Here is an 18941-nt window from a genome sequence, read left to right as displayed (position 1 = left end):
TGAAACCCTGAAACCCATGCTCCCTCCCCCGACCCTGCTGCCTCTGGTCCTCATCACACTGTGGCTGGGGGCTCCTGGCCCTTTCCCCAGCCCCCAACTCCCCCTGGCCTCCCTCTGTTGGGGCCTCCTGCCTGGTGCTGCCCAGAGGAGAGGGAGGGTCCCCACGGAGCGGGGAAGGGGAACCTGAAGGTGAGCCGAGACCCTGCGGGTCCCTCCCTGGCCAGCCATGAATCATGCACTCAGCGGGGAGGGCTGGCGGCCCTGGGTCTAGCCGGGAGGAAGTAAACAACCATAGCTTGGTGGTGAGCTTAGGAGCCAGGAATGTGGACAGAGGCTGACCGAGGCACTCTGCAGGACAGGGTGCCCCTGACACAGCCCATAATCAGATCGTAGTATGAGTAGGGCTAAGGGCAGAGGAGTGGGGGGCTGGATCCTGCTCTGGGCAGTGGAGGGACATTTAAAGCAAAGGAGGAAACTGAGTGGCAGTGGCTGAGGTGCAGAGTTGGGGGGAGAGGCATGGGGCACCCTGGAGTTCTGGGGAGGCCCATAATTACCCAGGAAGCCAGAGACTATAATTAGGCCATCCCGGCCCATTAGGATAGAGCCACAACTGACTGCATGTCTGGGACGAGTAGGTGGTCTGCTCCTGGTCTGCACCGGGAACCCGGAGGAGAAGGAGGTGTGTGTGTGTGTGTGTGTGTGTGTGTGCAAGCGCGCACGCGTGCGCACGTGCGTATGCACAGAAGCAGCAAGTCTGTCAGCACTCAACACGGCCCACCCATGGGTGGGGTAGCGCGTGGGCAGGAAGGGCCCACAGTACCTCTCATGGTCCAAAACCGCAGGCCAGCCTACAAGGACAGAAAGAGGTAGAAACGGGAAGGGCGCCTCTTGGAAGGCTGGTGCCATGGAAGGCGCACTGGCCTCGCCTTTGGAGGACCTGGGTTTGGGCCCCAGGTCTGATATTAACAAATCGGATGACTGGGTAAGCGTCTGTCCCTCCTTGCACCTCAGGCTTCCCTCCATTCAGTGAATATGTTAGCTTGGGTCAGGGGCTGTTGATGTTGGCTGCTGTCACCTGAGGAACACAGGAAAAATGACCAATGACAATGGACTTCTACTTCGGTGACACAGTAGATGGCAGCAGACCGAACTTCTCCCATGGAGAACAATCTGAATCATCAGATCATCAGATCAAGTAGCAAGACATCCTTCTGATGTCTTCGGAGAGAGACCAAAGGCCAAAATCACAGGGAGAAGGGAGACCCCTGAAAGCCTGGCCCTCTTGGCCATGTTGCTTCTCAAGGCATTTGTTGATTAGTGATTAGTGTGGGCAGAACCCCTGAGAAGCCAGACAGAAGGCTGCAGCTGTCAGGCTGAGAAGCTAAGCTGGGTTTTCAACAGCCTCTTTGGGGCTGGAGTTCAGGACGGCCAAGATTCAGGAGGAAAGGAGGCTGTGTGTGCAATTGCTGTAAGGAATTGAGAAGGGGCAGAGAAGTCAAACAGAACATTCAGCTTCATTCAGTGGTGCTGGGGAGACAATAGAGTTTAAGACCAATAAGGTGGTAGGGACCTTGTAAACAGTCCTCCAGGACCATGCATGGTAATCACGAGTGTGTCAGAAATAGGCCAAGTGTCAGAGCAGCAGTTGGTTAGGTGTCTGATTTGATTTCAGCTCAGGCCCTGATCTCAGGGTGGTGACACTGAGCCCCGTGTTGGGCTCTGTGCTGGACGTGGAGCCTGCTTAAGATTCACTCCCTTTGTCCCTCCCCACTTGAGTGCATGCATTCTCTAACTCTCTCTCTAAAAAAAGAAAAAAATAGGCCAAGTGTCACCTTCCTTGCCCACCCTTAGCTTCTAGCCTTGTTTATGCTTTCATTATGCATTCACTAAGCAAATGTTTCCTGAGTGCCTTCCAAGGGCAGGCACTCTGCTGGGTTTTTGGTCATTGAGACAAGGAGCCCATCAACAAGCAAATTAGATTCAGTCCTAATCCTGAAATTAGGACACATTTTTATAGTTTACAAAAACTTGTTCATACCCATTGCTGGCAATGATACTCATGGCTACCCCATAGCATATAAGTAAGGCAGGTATTAATGTTCCTATTTGTAGATAAGGGAAACTGTATTGAAAGTAGCCAAGAGCCTTGTCCAAGATCACTCAGCTAATAAGCAATGATGGTTTCCTGTCTCCAGTTCCCTAGCGACAGTCCCAGTACAGACACTGTCTATCACAGACACAGAAATCATCCTACAGAATAGGAAGAGGGAACTATCTTATGGGAGGGACAAAGACTACGGAAGTATCACAGGCTTTCTGTTGAGCAAATGGAGCTAAAAGGGGTCTCAAAGACCAGCTGGTCTTATCTTTTCCCTTACAGATGAAGAACAAAAACAAACAACAGAGGCTTGGAACGATGAAGTGATTCTGTCTACAGACTCAGAGCAAATTTAAAAGTCAGACTTCTCTCCCACATCGTTTAAGAGTCCAGCCCTTCAGTCCGCACTCAGCACCTCCCTGTTGGCTGTGGTCCCTGCTGTCCCACCCCCTGTATTCTAGAGAGCAGCTCAGCTCCAGCCAGGGGGAGACCTCACTGCCAGTTCCAACATGAGAGGCTGGCAGCACCTGTCTGTGCAGGAAAGAATGAGAACCAAGTTCCTTTAGGAAGGGATGTACATTTTGTACCTGAAATTCTCTCACTGATGAGAAAGTATTTTCATGTGCTGCTTTAACAAACCAAGAGGAATGTAGACAGATGTGCAAGAACAAGAGTTGGAAGTGGCTGAAACAAATGTCCCAACTTGCTTGCCCACTAAGATGAGGTCCTTGGATGAGAACGCTGCCATTATCAGCACACGAGCAGATAAAAATTCCCATGACTCTAACTGGGTAATACTTAGAATGAGGCTCCCCTCCAACACCTTGAGTATCATCTTCCCCTTCTTCACTCTCCACCCCACACCTCTACACCTAGGCAGGACCTGAGTGGAAAGTCCTTTTTGGTATCCGCAAGCTCATGCTCTCAGTGTCTCCTCTTCAGGCTGGACAGTGGACGTGTGTATCTCAGAGCCACGACAAGTGGTCAGTTTTTAAAATCATAGTGTGCCCTTGAGTTCATGCCTTCACCTTCCCCAGTCTCAGGTCACCTTTCTGTAAAATAAAGACACCGACTCCTTGATGTTGCCTTGTCTACTATACAAAGGTAGTTTTGAGGCTGAAATGAAACAAAGTGTGTGAATGTGCTTTGACATTGGGAAAGCTTTATATTCCACTTGTTCTTGGGCTCAATGCAACGAAAATACAAAATGACCAGAGAATGAACCGCAAGAACTACCTAGTAAGGCCTTTGCTGGAAAAACGCATCCTAGAGGTTGTATCTTAGAGATACATATTTTAGGTAAAATACTGAGGGAAGATTTCAGTTACCCAAGAAACACTCAGTACCTGGCTTTGTTGCAAAAATATGACAGCAGGCAAACAAGACCTACCCCCACCCAACACCACCAATCTAGAGGTAAAAAAAAAAAACAACCCTAGTGGCAGTAGAAATGCTCACTGATAAAAAAAATAAGGGCAATATATGTTCGAGATTAAATGGTTAAAGCAAAATAGAATCAGAGAGGCTGGTTCCAAGTCTGTGCTCTGCAGAGAGAACAGAGGTGTCTAGGATCATGGGACCCTCCCTTCTTTATCCTTGGAGCTCCCTTGGTTATCAGGCCCAGATGTTTGGCCCCCAAACTGCAAACCATAAATTCTGGAACTGCCATATCTCAGTAGCTAACTAATTCTTTTATCTAGAGCCAAGACTAGTTATATTTTCAGGTTGAACATTCTTTCCACCAAGAGACATGCTTCCTCTGGAAGGATTCAGGGAACCTGGGTATAGCCATCCAGATTCCTAGTGTAAAAGAATCCTGATTAGGAGTTCTTTTGGACTCTTTTACAAGACAAAAACTGTTGGGTCTACTGCCGTGAAGGAGTAGAATGAAAAAGTAATAGTATTTGTTAGGGATTGAATTGGGTCCCCTCAAAATTCATAATCTGAAGTCCTAACCCCCAGTACCTTGGAATATGACCTTCCTTGGAGACAGAGTCTTCACAGAATCAATTTTAAATGTGGCCACTAGGTAACACCAAATCCAATATGACTGGTATCTTTATGAAAAGGGGAAACTGGACACAGAGACAGACATGCACAGAGAGAAGATGAAGAGACCCAGGGTGAAGCTGGCCACCTATAAGCCAAGGCCTGGAACAGAGGCTCATAGCCCTCAGAAGGGACCAACCTTGATCTCAGACTCTGACCTCCAGAGCTGTGAGACAATACATTTCTGTTCTTCAAGCCTCCTAGTCAGTAATACTTTGCATCAGCAGCCTGAGCAGATGAATACAGTGCTCATTTCATAATGAACTTCTCATAAGCAGAAGCCATAGAGCATTTCAAGTGAACTGAAGGAGTGGGCCAGAGAACCCCCCTTTGATATGGAATCTAGGGGTAAGGTGGGGATGGAGGTACCCCAAGGGGAAGATGAGGTCAGCCCCTTGCTGGGGAAACTGATGGGGAGTAGACAGGAAAAGCCCACAACAACGACACGGAACAGCCTGGGGACAAGGAAAGGAGAAGGCCATTCAAGACAGCTTGCAACTTTGGATCTCAACTGCCTTGAATTTGAATCCTGTTTCCATTCCTTGATAGCTGTGTGAGCCTGGCTAGACCTCATGTGGCATCTAGCTCTTCACTGCAGGCTTTTTGGATTCACAGTTTCAGAGATCCTGGGAATGAAAGAAAATAATGTATATGCCCTACGCTTTCCCCAGGACCTTTGCATGTATTGCTCCCTCCACCTGGAACTCTTCTGCTCATCCATGCTGACTCTGTTATATCTGACTTATTCCTCCTTCTTTCTCAGGTCTGATTATTAATTTCATATGTCAAATTGACTAGTCCATGGGGTGCCAAGATATTTGGTCAAACGTTATTCTGGGTATGCCTGTGAGGGCGTCTTTGTATGAGATTAATATTTGAATCAGTAGACTGAATAAATCCCCAATGTGGGTGGGTCTCATTCAATCAGTTGAAGGCCTTAATGGAACAGAAAGGCTAAAAGGGAACTCCACCTGTCTGACTACTTCAAACTGGGACGTCAGTTCTTTCCTGCCTTTGGGTATGAACTGAAACACTGGCTTTTCCTGGCTCTTGACCCTGCCAGCCTTCAGACTGCAATGACACCATCAGCTCTCCTGGGTCTCAGACTTTTGGACTCAGAATATAATGCAACCATTGGCTCTTCAGGTCTTCTGTTTGCTGACTCACACTGCAGATCTTGGGCTTTCCTTGCTTCTATAATGTGTGAGCCAACTCCTTCAATTCCTTATAGTAAATCAGTATCTCTTTTCAGAGATCTTAATGGACACAGGATATATATATCTTGTTGGTTGGTTCTGTTTCTCCAGAGAACCCTGGCCAATACAGATTTTGGTACCAAGAGTGATTCTAAAGGAACACAATATTAAACATGAGTTTTCTAAGTTCATCTGGGGTTTCTGGAATTGACTCTCTAATCTAAGATTTAAAGATGCTAATGACTTTATTTCTAAGTAGTAAAGGCAGTCTAATGGTCCAAGGCATATGTGATAATAGAGAAATGAAAAGTACTGGGGACTCCTCATGAACCACTTATGAGAGGCAAGGATCTGGGTGCCCATGTGTATGATACTTTCAAACACTTTTTATCAAAATAATGAGTATAATGAGGATTGGTTGCTCCTAGTGTTACTGGACAAAGTGGGGAAAGAAAAGGTTGGGCTTGGGATTTAAATTCCCAGCTCAAGTGTCACATAAATGACCTGCAATCTATGTCTGCCCTTATCTCCTGTAGCTACAGGGATGAAATTGTTGAAATCTAACATACCTTATCCTGTGTGGCTGAACTGCAATGCAGGTCGAATTCCCAGCTTCCTGGGGAGTCTCCTGTTAAAATAAAGGCTTTGACTGGGAAGGAATGAGATCCTGAAAGTTGGATTGGGGGTATATGGGAAGACCCTGATGGATCTGGGGACACTGGACCCCTAAATTATGATGAGTCATCTTTGGCAGTGGAAGCAGTTTCTCCACCCCCAGTATAAGTGACTTCCCGAGGCACCTGGCTACTCAGTTAAGCATCTGACTCTTGATTTTTGACTCAGATCATGATCTCAGGATTGTGGGACTCAGCCCCTCATTGGGCTCCATACTCAGCAGGGGAGTCTGCTTGAGATTCCCCCTCTCCCTCTGCCTCTCCCCACTGTACTCTCTCTCTCTCTCTAAAATAATAAACAAATAAATCTTTTAAAAAATGACCTCTCAACCTGTGTCTGAACCCTGCCTTGCCTGAGGAGAGGACAGTGGCCTCCCCCACTGCCAAGCAAGACAATGCTGATTCTCCTGAGGACCCACCTCCCCATCCTTCTTTGCTTCTAGACCTATAACTAGACTCAGTTCTCAGCAGGACCCTAACAGTGAGGTAAAGTATGTGTGTGCTATACTCCAAAAGAATTACCTGAGTTTTCTAATTCGTACGGATAGATATCTGGGGACTACTTGTGGTAGTGGATACTAAAGGTGTGGGATAATGGTGGAAGAAATATAATGTTGGATCAGGCAAAATTCATTCATAGGGGCTGACTAAGCAGAGATTTTCTAAGTAATGTTGCATCTTGGGGAGTTAGAAAGAGTCTAACAGTTTGTTTGTTTCATTGGCTGAAGCATGGGCAAAAAGACCCACAGGGAGTGAGTGAAAAATACTGGGTCTGCCATGATTTTATGTAAAGAAAGGGATCCAAAGACAGGGAGAGTGGGATTTTGGAGTGGGTTTATCCTCTGAGACCCACTCACCCACCCTGGGAAGGTCCAGAAGACATGACTTTCACCATGACTATGAGAAATAAACCTGTGGGGAGAGTCTTAGAATCCTTGAAGAGCTCTATGATCATTCTTTGTAGGCCAGACCTTGCAGGGAGAATTGCAGTCTCTGAACTGGGAAACCTAACCACAATGACAGTAATTGGATCCTGGTGTGGCAAATACCTAATTGTGGCACTCAACTGCCTAAGGCAAGGAGAGCCTGGGTACCATAATAGATAGCAGAGTCAGTGCAGTGATGGGGATAGGCTGACATGCACAGACCCATGGTATTGGCTAGTTGGTCATAGTGTGCCTAGAGGTGAAACAGATAGGAAGCCTACTAAATTCTTACCTGTTCTGAATAAGCAGAGAAATTCTAGGTCAAGTGAACAAAAGTCTAATCTGAATTATAAAAACAGTCATGGCTTCTCCTCAGACTTGAGGCAGTTTACAAACCCAAAATGACTTAGATGAAAGGGAAGCTGGTTACCCTTGAGGAAGGACCCCAGTACACACCAAATATTTATATTGTTAATTTTCCCAGCCTTTCCCAAAAGGACCTACAGTTTTTTTACCAAAATAACTGTGCACTAGGGAAAAGGAAATAATCAGCCTTTTGGGGAACTACCACACACTGGCTCTGAATGGACACTGATTCCGGGAGACCCCAATCCCCCTGTGGTCCTCCAGTCTGAGCTGGGGGCTTATGGAGGTCAGGTGATCAATGGGGTTTTAACTGAGGTCCATCTCACAGGAAGTCCAGGGGGCCCTTGAATCCACCCTGTGGTTGTTTCCATGGTTCTGCATTGCATAACTGGAACAGACATGCTGAGAATCTGGCAGAACCTCACATTGGTTCCTTGATCCATGGAGTAAGGGATATTATGGTGGAAAAGCCAAGAGGCACTGCCTCTACCTAGGAAAATAGTAAAACCAATGCAATCCTGCATTCCTGGAGGGACTGCAGAGGTGAGTACCCCTACCAAGAACTTGAAATTTGCTGACTTGGCCAGTGCAGAGGACAGGTGGACCTTGGCGAATGACAGTGGATTTTCATAAGCTGAACAAGGTTGATTCCAACTGGTGGCTGCTGTACCAGATGCAGTTTCATGGCCTGAGAAAATTAACACATCCCTGGGGATGCAGCTATTGATTTGGGAATTGTTTTTGTTTGTTTGTTTGTTTTTTTGTTTGTTTGTTTGTTTTTCCCCATACTTGTTCATAAGGCCCTCCAGAAGCAGTCTGCTTCCGGCTGACAAGACCAGCAATACACCTTCACTGTCCTGCCTCAGGGGATCTCACTGCTCCAGTTCTGTCTTACTTCAGTTCACAGGGAACTTGATCTCCTTTCCATGTCATCGATGATATCATACCAGTTGAACCTAGTGAGCGAGTAAGTAGTAGCTTGCTCTTTGCAAGACATTTATGTGTCGGGGGGAACATAAATATGACAAAAATTCAAGTGTCTTTGGGGCCCCTGAATGGCTCAGTCGGTTTAGTGTCTGCCTTGCGCTCACATCATGATTTCAGGGTCCTGGGATCGAACCCTGCATCGGGCTCCCTGCTCAGTGAGGAGTCTGCTTCTCCCTCTCTCTGCTCATGCTTCCTCTGTCTCTCTCAAATAAATTTTAAAAAAATTTCAAGGGCTTTCTACCTCAGTAAAATTCTTAGTGGTCCAGTGATGTGGGCATGTTGAGATATCCCTTCTAAGGTGAAGACTAAACTTCCATTTGGCCCCTCCTATAATGAAAAAAGAGGCATGCCTAGTGGGGGCAATGTACACATCTTCCTCACTTGGGTGTGTTACTCCAGCCCATTTACTGAGTGACCTGAAAAGGTGCTGGCTTTGCGTGGCACCCAGGACAAGAGAAGGCTCTGCAACTGCTCTGGGCTACGAGGTAAGCTACTTTGCCCCTTGGGCCATATGATCCAGCAGACCCAATGGTGTTTAACATGGCAGTGATGGTAGGGATGCTGTATGGGGCCTTTGGAAGACCCCTATTGAACTACACTATAGATCCTTCAGATTTTGGAGCAAAGCCATGCCATCATCTGTGGGTCACACTATTCTCCTGTTGAGAAACAGCTCTTGGGCTGTGATAGGGCTTGGGTAGAGACCAGATGCTAGCCATGGGCCACCAAGTTACCATGACACCCGAGTTGCCCATCTTGAACTGGGTACTTCCTGACCCACTGAGTTACAAAGCTGGGCATACAGAGACACATTCCGTCATCCAATGGGAAGTGGTATATATGTAATCAGGCCTGAGCAGGCCCTGAATGCACAAGTTAAGTTACAGGATAAAGTGGCCCAATAGCCATGGTCCCTACTTCTACTATACTACCATCTCTCTCCCAGCCTGCACCTATGGAATTATGGGGAATTCCCTATGACCAGCTGATGGAGGAAGAGAAGATTCTGGCCTAGTTTACAATTGGTTCTCCATGATATGCAGGCATCACTTGAAAGTGGACAGTTGCAACATCACAGCCCCTCTTTGAGACTTCCCTGAAGGACAGTGGTAACCGAACATCTTCCCAGTGGGCAGAACTTCTGGCAGTCTACCTGGCTGCCATGCTTTCTTGGAAGAAGAAATGGTCAGACGTGTGATTATAACCTGCTTCACAGGCTGTGGCCAATGGTTTGGCTGGACAGTCAGGGACTTAGAAGAAACACAACTGAAAAACTGGTGACAAGAAAATTTGGGGAAGAGTTATGTGAATAATCCTCTCCGAAGGATGAAGACATTTGTGTCCTCCGTGAATATTCTCCAAAGGGTGAGCTCAGCAGGGGTGGATTCTAACAATCAAGTGGATATAGCATGATCTATACTGTGAGATAGTCACAGTATCTAGTCAGCCTTCTCCTCCAGTCACCCCTGTCATCCTCCAATGGGCTCATGAACAAAGTGGTTCATGGGTGGTTCAAGGGATGGATTTTGTGCACGGGGTCAGCAACATGGCCCTCCAGTCACCAAGGCCAGCCTGGCCATGGCTCCCACCAAGTCCCTAATTTGCCAACAGCAGAGACCACCAGCAAATCCCCAGTATGGCCCCATTCCACAGGGTGATCAGCCAGCTACGAGCTGACAGTTTAATTATACTGGACCGCTTCCATCATGGAAGGGGCAATGTTTTTTCCCTGCTGGAATAGGAACTTACTCTGGATATGCATTTGCCCTCCCTGCATGAAGTGCTTTTGCCAAAAAATGCCATACAGAATGCATTATCCGCCATCATGGTATTCCGTGATATTCCAATGTAGCGTTGCTTCTGATCAAGGAAATCACTTTACAGCAAATGAAGTACAACAATGGGTCCATGATCATGGAATTCACTGGTGTTACCATGGTCCTCACCACCCTGAAACAGCTGGCTTGACAGAAGATTGAATTGTCCTTTGAAGACTCAGTTCCCGAGCTAGCTGGGTGGCAATATCTTGCAGGGCTGTATACGGTCTGAATTAGTGTCCAATATATATGGTGCTATTTCTCTGATAGCCAGGATTCACTGGAACTGGGATCAAGGGGTGGAGATGAGAAAGACACCACCCACTATCACCCCTGGTGACCTACCAGCAAAATGTTTGCTTCTTATTCCCACAACCTTATGCTCTGCTGGCTTAGAGATCTTAGCTTGAAAGGAAGGAATGTTTCTGCCAGGGTACAACAATGACTCCATTGAACTGGAAGTTAAGACTGCTGCCTGGTCACTTTGGGCTTCTCAGGCTTCTGAATTAGTAGGCAAGGAAGAAGATATTGTGCTGACTGGGGTAGCTGATCCTGACTACCAAGGAGAAAGTGGACCACTACTCTACAATGGAGGTAAGGGAGAGCATGTCTGGAATTCATAAGATCCCACAGAAGGTCCTGAAATAAATTCAGTGGAAAACTACAACAGCCCAGTCCAATCTAGGTAGGACCCTAGATCGGGAATGAAGGTTTGGATCACCTTACCAGGTAAAGAATAACCAGCTAAGATGCTTGCTGAGGACAAAGAAAATACACATGGGTCGTAGAAGGAGAAGTTATAAATACCAGTCATGACCATGTACTCCTTGTCAAGAGTATTTCCTCCTTGGTGTGTTATAAATATATAAATATAAATGAATATAGCAAGTATTTTTGCTTTCTTCCCTTTCTTATCCTCTTAGCATGTAACATAAAACATAAAATATATTGACTTTATATCACAGTATTTAAATATTGTTAACTTTATGTCATAGTATTTAAGTTATGAGATATCAAAGGGAAAAGTAAATATCTCTCAAGGACTTTACCTTCTCTTCTGGGGAAGGGGTGAGTGTGATTTTGGTTGTACACAGGATACTCGCATCATGAGTATTAGGCAGAATTGTAGCCTTGTTAGTATCCCTATTTGGAGATTAAGTATGATTTAAGGAGATGTGCACGGGTGCCAAGTTGATCTGTGGAGGTTAATTTTATGTGTCAACAGGACTGGACCACAGAGTGGCCAGACATTTGGCCAAACATTATTCTGGTTGTGTCTGTAGGGGTGTTTATGGATGAGACTAATATTTTAAACTGGTACTGAGTAAAGTAGATTGCTCTCCTAATGTGGTGGGCCTCATCTAAGCAGTTGAAGACCTGAATAAAACCAAAGACCAACCCTTCTATATGTAACAGAGAATTCTCCTGCCTGGTAGCCTTCACACTGACCCATCACTTCCTCCTGTTCTACAGCAGCTTCTGGCCTTCCGATTCAAACCGGGACATCAGCTGAGCAGATTTTGGACGTGCTGGCCTCCTTCGTTACATGAGCCAATTTTTAAAATAATTTCTCTCTCTCTCTCTCTTATAGGTTCTGTTTTTCTGGAGAACTCTGGCTAATTCAGGGGTGAGATGAGAGTAAAAGATAGCATCAGAGTGATGGACATCCCGAGGGGCAGGTGGCTGTACGCCCCTGCGATCAGGTGGGAAGGGAGAAAATGTGAAAACAGGGTTTCCAAGACGAGGGCTGCCTATTTCTCTGTGTGAACCAGATCAAACAAATCCACATATGAAAATCCAGTTTTGTATGGCAGGCAAAGTTAGGAGCCACAGCACCTTTACAAAAGAGGTTTGTAAGTACAGTAGTCTTCCCTTATCTGCAATGGCTATGTTCCAAGACCCCCGACACAGCCTGCTTTTTCCTGTATATACTTCCCTATGATAAAGTTTAATACATAAATTAGGCATTAAATGAATATTGTCTCCTCTCAAAATATCAATGGTACTGCACTTACCCCTCTTGTGATGCCCTGAGGTGATAAAATGCCTAAATGATGAGGAAAAGCGCAGTGAAGGACACAGACACTGTGATGTAGCATTAGGCTGCCACTGACCTTCAGAGGATACCTTATTAGGAGAAAATTGAAACCACAGATAAGGGGGGAGGGACTTACTGTGTTTCTTAAAGCTTCCAGTTGCCCTTGGCATTTGCTACAGGATTGTATGAGCCTACCAGGATTTTTGCTGGAAACTTCTGCGTCAGGCAAGATTACCACAGCCCTCTGGGGGCTCCGTAGCAGACGTGGTCCAGGTCTGGCTCTTACCTCTTACGATGGTAACATTGCGAAGGATTTCTCCGTGCTGCGTGTCCACAGCCTTCATCTCCTCCACGATCATGGAGAGGTTGCGGACGTTGAAGTCCAGCCGTGCACTGAGCAGGCTGAAACGCTCCCGGAGCAGGTCCGTGGTGCCCAGCATGAGAGAGACAGACTTGTTCAGGTAGTAGAGCTCCTCGGCGTGCGTGTGGAAGCCCAGCGTGCAGGAGAGCCGCACATCGTCCAGGTACTTGAGCATGCTGTGCACGTGGTTGTCGGTGGCATTGATGTTGGTGAAGATGGTGCTGATCTCGATCTCATGCGAAGCCATGCGTCCTTCCAGCGTCTCGAACCTCTCCATGGTGCGGTTCTGGGCATAGCGGGTGTGGTACTGCAAATCGTGCATGTTCTCCTCGTGGTCGTCCAGGAAGGACGAGATGTTATCCAGCTGCAGCTGCAGGCCCATGACCTGCAGCACCAAGTCGTGTGTGCTCTCGGCATTCTGGCTGATGCGCTGCGAGGAGACCCCCAGGGTGGCCTGGATGTTCTTGACTGCTTCTCCGGTCTTGGCTGAGATGGTGCGCAGGCCGCCGAAGAGCCGGGTGTAGTTCTGCCAGTCGGTAACCATCTTCTGGAGGGTCAGGGTCTCCTCGTCAGTCTTGCGCTGGATCCCATGGATCCACTCCGAGGTCTGCCCCACAGTGAAGTTGATCTGGTGGACCGTAGCCTTGACATCATAGCAGTCCTGGGTGAGGTCCTTCAAAGAGAGGTCCAGGCCAGCCGTAGTGGCCTGCCAGCCTCTCACCTGGGCAAGAAAGAGCCCCAGAGACTGGTTGACCTGGTGGATGGAGAAGGAACAGCTGCCCATCTCCTGGGAGATCTGACTACTGGTGGTAGAGAGCAGCTCGTGGGTCTGAGACGTCTGGTCCAGCTGTACCTCCTGGGCCAGGAGCATCTTCTGAATTCCCTCCAGCTCCTCCTGCAGTTTTCTGATCTCTTGCTCCAGCTGCCCAGCCTCGTGGCAGAAAGAACAGTTGTATGGGGCTTTCAGATCTTCAGGGAAAAGGGACAACATTTTGAGTTGCTGAAGGATCATGGGACGAAAGTTGCTTCTTTACATATATCAGAGCATAATGGATTGTCAAGTGGCTTCCTGATCCCTCTTCCTATCCTAAGCCTGCTATGAAAACCTTTTGAAAAAGCCTTACCATCTCTATGAAACATTATTTTACCAAATGTCTTTACTATGACATAAAATGTAGAACTGGGGACATTTTTTCTATCTCGCCACTGAATTCTTGAGAATATAGCTTCATAACTTTTCTAAGGTTGCCAAGAACCACCCATTTATATTTTGTCTTAAAATTTCTCCAAATATGTTTGTTGTTATTATCGACAAACTTATGGGGGGAAAGATGGTATGGGGATTATTTCTCCCTGTGACAGAGGAGAAATGAGGCACAGAGAAGAGGTTTGCTAAATTTATCACTCAGCTAGTACTTTCTCTTTCTGTCATGGCTGACCTCCTCTACCCTTTCTATTGTGGCTCTTTCTGTCTCAGTCTTGGAATGAGAAGATCCCTGGTTAAAGCAGGAGATAGCATCATGACTTGGTAGCGTACGGTAGGGTAGGGTAGACTTGACTTATCAAGAGGCTTTGGAAGATCTTAAAAATAATTTCAGGGTGGCTGGGTGGCTCAGTTGGTTAAGCATCTGACTCTTGATTTCGGCTCAGGTCATGATCTCAGGGTCCTAGGATGCAGCCCTTCATTGGGCTCCCTGCTCAGCAGGGAGTCTGCTTGTCTCTCTTTCCCTCTCTCTCTCTGCCCCTCACCTGCACGCACTAGTGCTTTCTTTCTTCCTCAAATAAATACATAAATCTTTTTAAAATAATCATAATCTCAGATACATGAGAATGACTGAGGAACGGACTTTCTTTAGGTTCCTTCTCTACCTGTAGGCTCGGGTTTAGATCTGAACCACATAGAACACTTGGCCCCAGTCCTAGGTGAATCCCAGGGCAGCAGCCCTCTTTGAATGGACAGGGAGGCAGGGAGTCATAGCTGTCTTTTCCCTTGTGTCTCAAAGGTTGGTGAAGGATGTCCTATTCTAGGCCACCATGGCCTGAGGGAGCACTCAGCACTCCCCCATTATTACTGGTCTTCCATCATACTCATGTGCACATCTGGACATGGGACACTTACCCAGTCCTTGGAGGTTTTCCTGCATAGACAAAAGTTTCTTGTCATAAATGGCCTGGGCCAGGGTGATGTCTTCTGAGAGAGAGTCCACTTTCCTGAAAACTGTATGGGAAATACAGATGAGAAGCTGGGGCAGGGTCTTAGCTCAGAGAAACAGAAGTCATTTGTTGAGAAGGTGTTTTTATCAAACTCTCTGCCACCAAAACCATTCCCCTTTTTATGGGGCTTTTCAGTGGTGGGAAGGGAAGATGCTTCTCATGGCCAGAGATTGTCATGCATTCCTTAAAAACACAGATCTACATCTATATATCTCCCTTAAGTGTTTCTATGTATGGATATATATACTCGTATGTATATATGTTTGTGTGTGTGTGTGTGTGTGTGTGTGCGTGCACGTGTGTATCCCCCTCCACATTTAAAACTAGATCTGACCACAGGATAGACTAGAATAAGGAAAATTAAGAAAAAAATACAAAAAATACAAAAAGAGCATAGAAATTATTCTTAATCCTACGACTGAGAGACAATAGCCATTAGTATCTTCGTGTATCTGTTGGACTCTTATCTCCATAACCATTCTGTAGCTACATAGATATATGTATACTTTTTTAGAAAACAACAACAGGAACCTGGAATGTTTGGACTATTTCATCTATTTTCTTCCAATTTGCTTCGTTGATATAATGTCATGGACATTTTCTTATTGAGGTTTAAATCACTTTAGGATCATTACTTTTAATGTTTGTATCATACTCTGTATAAATGACTCAGCAATTGTATAAAAGTCCCCTGTGCTTGGGGGACACTTCTGAGTCTACAAATAAAACTTGGTGGGTAGATATGAGTAACAGTTATTCCTAGAAATAATCCTTACATTTGATGGTTTTATGTATATGGTTATTCTCATAGGATAAATTGCTTGAAGCAGAATTAATGGGTTAAGGAGTTGGACACATGTTGCCAAAGTGACCCCTAGGAAAGGTTTTACCAGTTTATACCAGCTTCTTAGGAGTCAGTGCTGGCCTGGGTTTAGAGAACATCTGGGCATCAACAGGATCCCTGGCTTTCTCTATCAAGTGCCTGACTAGACAGGGAGGTAAGAGGAGAGGACGGAGTAGATGGATGTTTCCCACAGAGCCTATGAAGGTAAGTGTGGGGGTGGAAACAGATCTACCAAGAAAGCTGGGGAATGTAACTTCTGGTCCACATTTGCCTCAGATCTTTTGGGTGTCTTCAGGCAAGGCAGTTAATTTTTCTGCAGCTCAAATGAATCATCTGTAAAAGGAAAGTATGAAGCTAGATGACTTCCAATGTTCTCCTCAGCTCCAAAATTCCATGATTCCATTTTGTTTTGAATCTCTGGGCTTTCATTAACATTGTATATCTCAAAGCTGCTGAGACTTAATTAGCAGCAGTGACATGGTGAGAGACCCTAGGAACAGTTTGATGCCCTTCTATTCCACCAGCACCTAGAGTTTATAGTATTTATTATTCCATTTGAGTGTCCCCCAAATTAAAATTTCTTATATAGATGGCGGGGAACGGAGGTGTAGAAACTCTGAATGACTTTGATTCCTATCCTAATGCTTTGTAAAGTCTACCCCCAAGCCAGTAGCCAAGGGTTCATTCATATAATTCACCTGTTCACTTCTTCACTGAGCATTTCATGATCTGTAATTACATATTTTTTGTTTACCATTTTCCTTATTTTTTAGATCTTATCTTTTTCTCATCTTTTCAAAATTGTCTTATAATGTATACTATAAAGAGAACATATGTGTAATTTATAAATAAATAGGCATATTTCACAAGTGTAAGATGATCGTTTTTTTATTTTCAAATATTTAAGTATAAACATTTTCAAACAGAGTAATCAAGGCTTGGACAGTGACTGTCTTACTTGTACAACTGGCAGTCGTGTGTCTACTGACTACATTCTATAATTAACATTTTACTTGTATTCACTTCATTGTACATCTGCCATTTTACCTTTTTATCTGTTCATCAACCCATCTACTTTTTTGATACATTTTAAATCAAACTTTTACCAATGGGTACACAGTCAAAAAAGGTTCGTAAATTATTGGTCTAGGCTAAGGGCTGGCAAAGCAGGATCTACATGTCGCATCTGACCCAAGATGGAACAAAGCCATCTCCATTTAGTACATATTGTGTCTGGCTGCTTTTGCTTTACAACAGCAGAGTGGTTTTGACAAAGACCATGTGTGGCCCGTAAATCCTAAAATATTTACTACCGAGCCCTTTACAGGAAGTCTGCCAAACCTTGCTCTAGATTATGAGCTCCATAAACAGGGCCTATGTTTTCTGAAGCAGTATAAGCCCCATGCCTAATGCAGTTCTTGGCTTATAGTATGCATGCAACAGGTACCCGATTAAAGGAGTAAGTTGAATTTCCAAGTCCCTTTGAGGAAGACAGATTCTACTCAACCTCCGGATTTTATCCTCAGTCCTGACCATAATACCTTGACTACGACTGTCTACATATATACTCCCAAATCTCTAGTCTTTATTTGACGAGTATTACTGAGCACCTGCCAACTAGGTCAGGATGTGCCAGTTCTGCTCTAGGGACTTGGGACGACCAGGCTGGAGGCAAAAACAAAAAGGAAGCCTAATGTTCTTCCTGGATTCCGCAAATGCTCTCCTTACCACCCAGTTATTATGATCTTCTGGTCATTCACTCTGGGTCTTAGGGAAAATCCTTTCACCTTCCCAGAAACATGGAATGAGGCCAGCCTTCTGTTTCAGGGCTTGTTGAGATGATTTGTAGACGTCATGTAGGCGACAGTGCCTGGCACCTGGTGGGCACCCCATCACTGCTCATACCCGCTGAAGGGCGTCGGTGCCTGTGTTCCTCTCTGGGCTCAAGCCTGTGGCTTTTGGAGCTTTATTCATGGTCCTGCGGGTGCGGAGAGCTGAGGCCCCGTGAGGCCTGGCCAGGAACAGACTGGGGAATTTCCCTGATGTCCAGTTTGCTACCTCAGAATGGTGGACAGCAAATTTGGTTCCCTCCATTTAGCATAATCTGTTAGCATCCAGAAGGCAAAGGCTGACTGAACCCGGCTGTGAGCTATCATCTGGGTTGGCTCCCATAGTCGTACAAGCTGTGGTGTGTATGACAGCCACCACACTCCAGGTCCCCGGCCTTCACTGGCAAGACTCTGTTCAAACAAGCGAGGTCCCAGTGAGACTCAGGGATTTGCATTTTAACAAATACTGGGGGTGATCTTGATGTAGGCAGGCATCTAATCTCACTTCGAGAAACGCTCACAAAGACCATGGAAGGGGTTTCCAAAATGCCCGGTGCAAGGATCTCAACCCTGGATATACTTACCCACACATACGATATTTTTTTCAAAACTCGCAGGTGATTCTAACATGCAGCTGAAACTGGGAACCGCTGGGCTGGTCCTGTCCTCTCATCTTACCAGAGAGAAAACAGAGGTCTCGAGAGGGGAATGCCTTGCTCAAATCCACACAGCTACATACTGACTGGAAATCAGAGGCTGGTCTTTGAAGTCTGAATCAAGTATGAAGATTCCCCTGTCAGAAGGATGCTGGACCACCCCGCGGCTGCCGGGCGCCTGCACTCACCCAGAGAGGCCAGCACGGCCACGGCCACCAGGAGCAGGGCCAGGAAGAGGTAAAGAATCCGCACCGATGTGTGTAAAGACAGGTTCTTCTGGCAGCGGCTGCAGCGGGGGCCCGGCCGGCCTGTTGGGGGACAAAGGAAACCAGTGACTGAGGCTGCAGGTTGAGGTCAGGTTCATGTCCCTGCTCTGAACTGTCTCATCCCATCTCAAACCAGCCTCAGAAAGGGAGATGTTCTCCATCTTCATGCCTGCCCATCTCACCATGTTCTCTCTAGGTTTTAGCAATAGAAGAGACCAGAGTCGGGGTCTTCAAAGAACGCCCCCTGCCACCATTCTCTCTGAGGGCAATGTCAATGAGCCCAGGGTATAGGGAAACGCCTCTTCCTGACACATGGGCCTTATTGTGGTCCATAACACGGGGCAGCCAGCCTTGTTTCACCCTTGGGTGACCAATGTGTCCCAGTGTGCCTAGGGTTTTCTGGGCTTTAGCCTTGAAAAATCTCCTCTTGTGGGAATTCTTCAGTATGGGGCCAACCAGTCACACACCCTGGGAAACCCTTCAGTCCCCAAACTTGTCAGGTGACAAGCAGTTCTCCTGGAAATGGAACGAATGGTTGTAGTCCACCAGCTGGGGCCCCTGATATGGAAGAAGAAGGAAGCCAGGTGTTCCTGACTACTCTTGCATGTGGCCAAGGTCCA

At 46.3% G+C, this 18941-nt stretch overlaps 1 protein-coding gene across 1 annotated transcript in view; it reads right to left on the bottom strand.

Moving 5' to 3' along the window:
* The window catches only part of LOC111156976 (scavenger receptor class A member 3), a 49486-nt gene that overhangs the window by 10751 nt on the left and 19794 nt on the right, over window positions 1-18941 (bottom strand). Inside the window, exons 3-5 of the mRNA XM_022518163.1 lie at window positions 18244-18363; window positions 14632-14730; window positions 12438-13481 (exon numbers count right to left, since the gene is read on the bottom strand). Coding sequence (XP_022373871.1) covers window positions 12438-13481; window positions 14632-14730; window positions 18244-18363 — 1263 coding nt within the window. The remainder of the gene's footprint in view (window positions 1-12437; window positions 13482-14631; window positions 14731-18243; window positions 18364-18941) is intronic.

The sequence above is a fragment of the Enhydra lutris genome, unplaced genomic scaffold, assembly GCF_002288905.1.
Source record: "Enhydra lutris kenyoni isolate GAN:26980312 unplaced genomic scaffold, ASM228890v2 scaffoldscaffold3, whole genome shotgun sequence".
In the NCBI taxonomy this organism is placed as follows: Eukaryota; Metazoa; Chordata; class Mammalia; order Carnivora; family Mustelidae; genus Enhydra; species Enhydra lutris.
The sequence above is the reverse complement of the archived record's forward strand: the minus strand, read 5'-3'. Positions and strand labels throughout refer to the sequence as shown.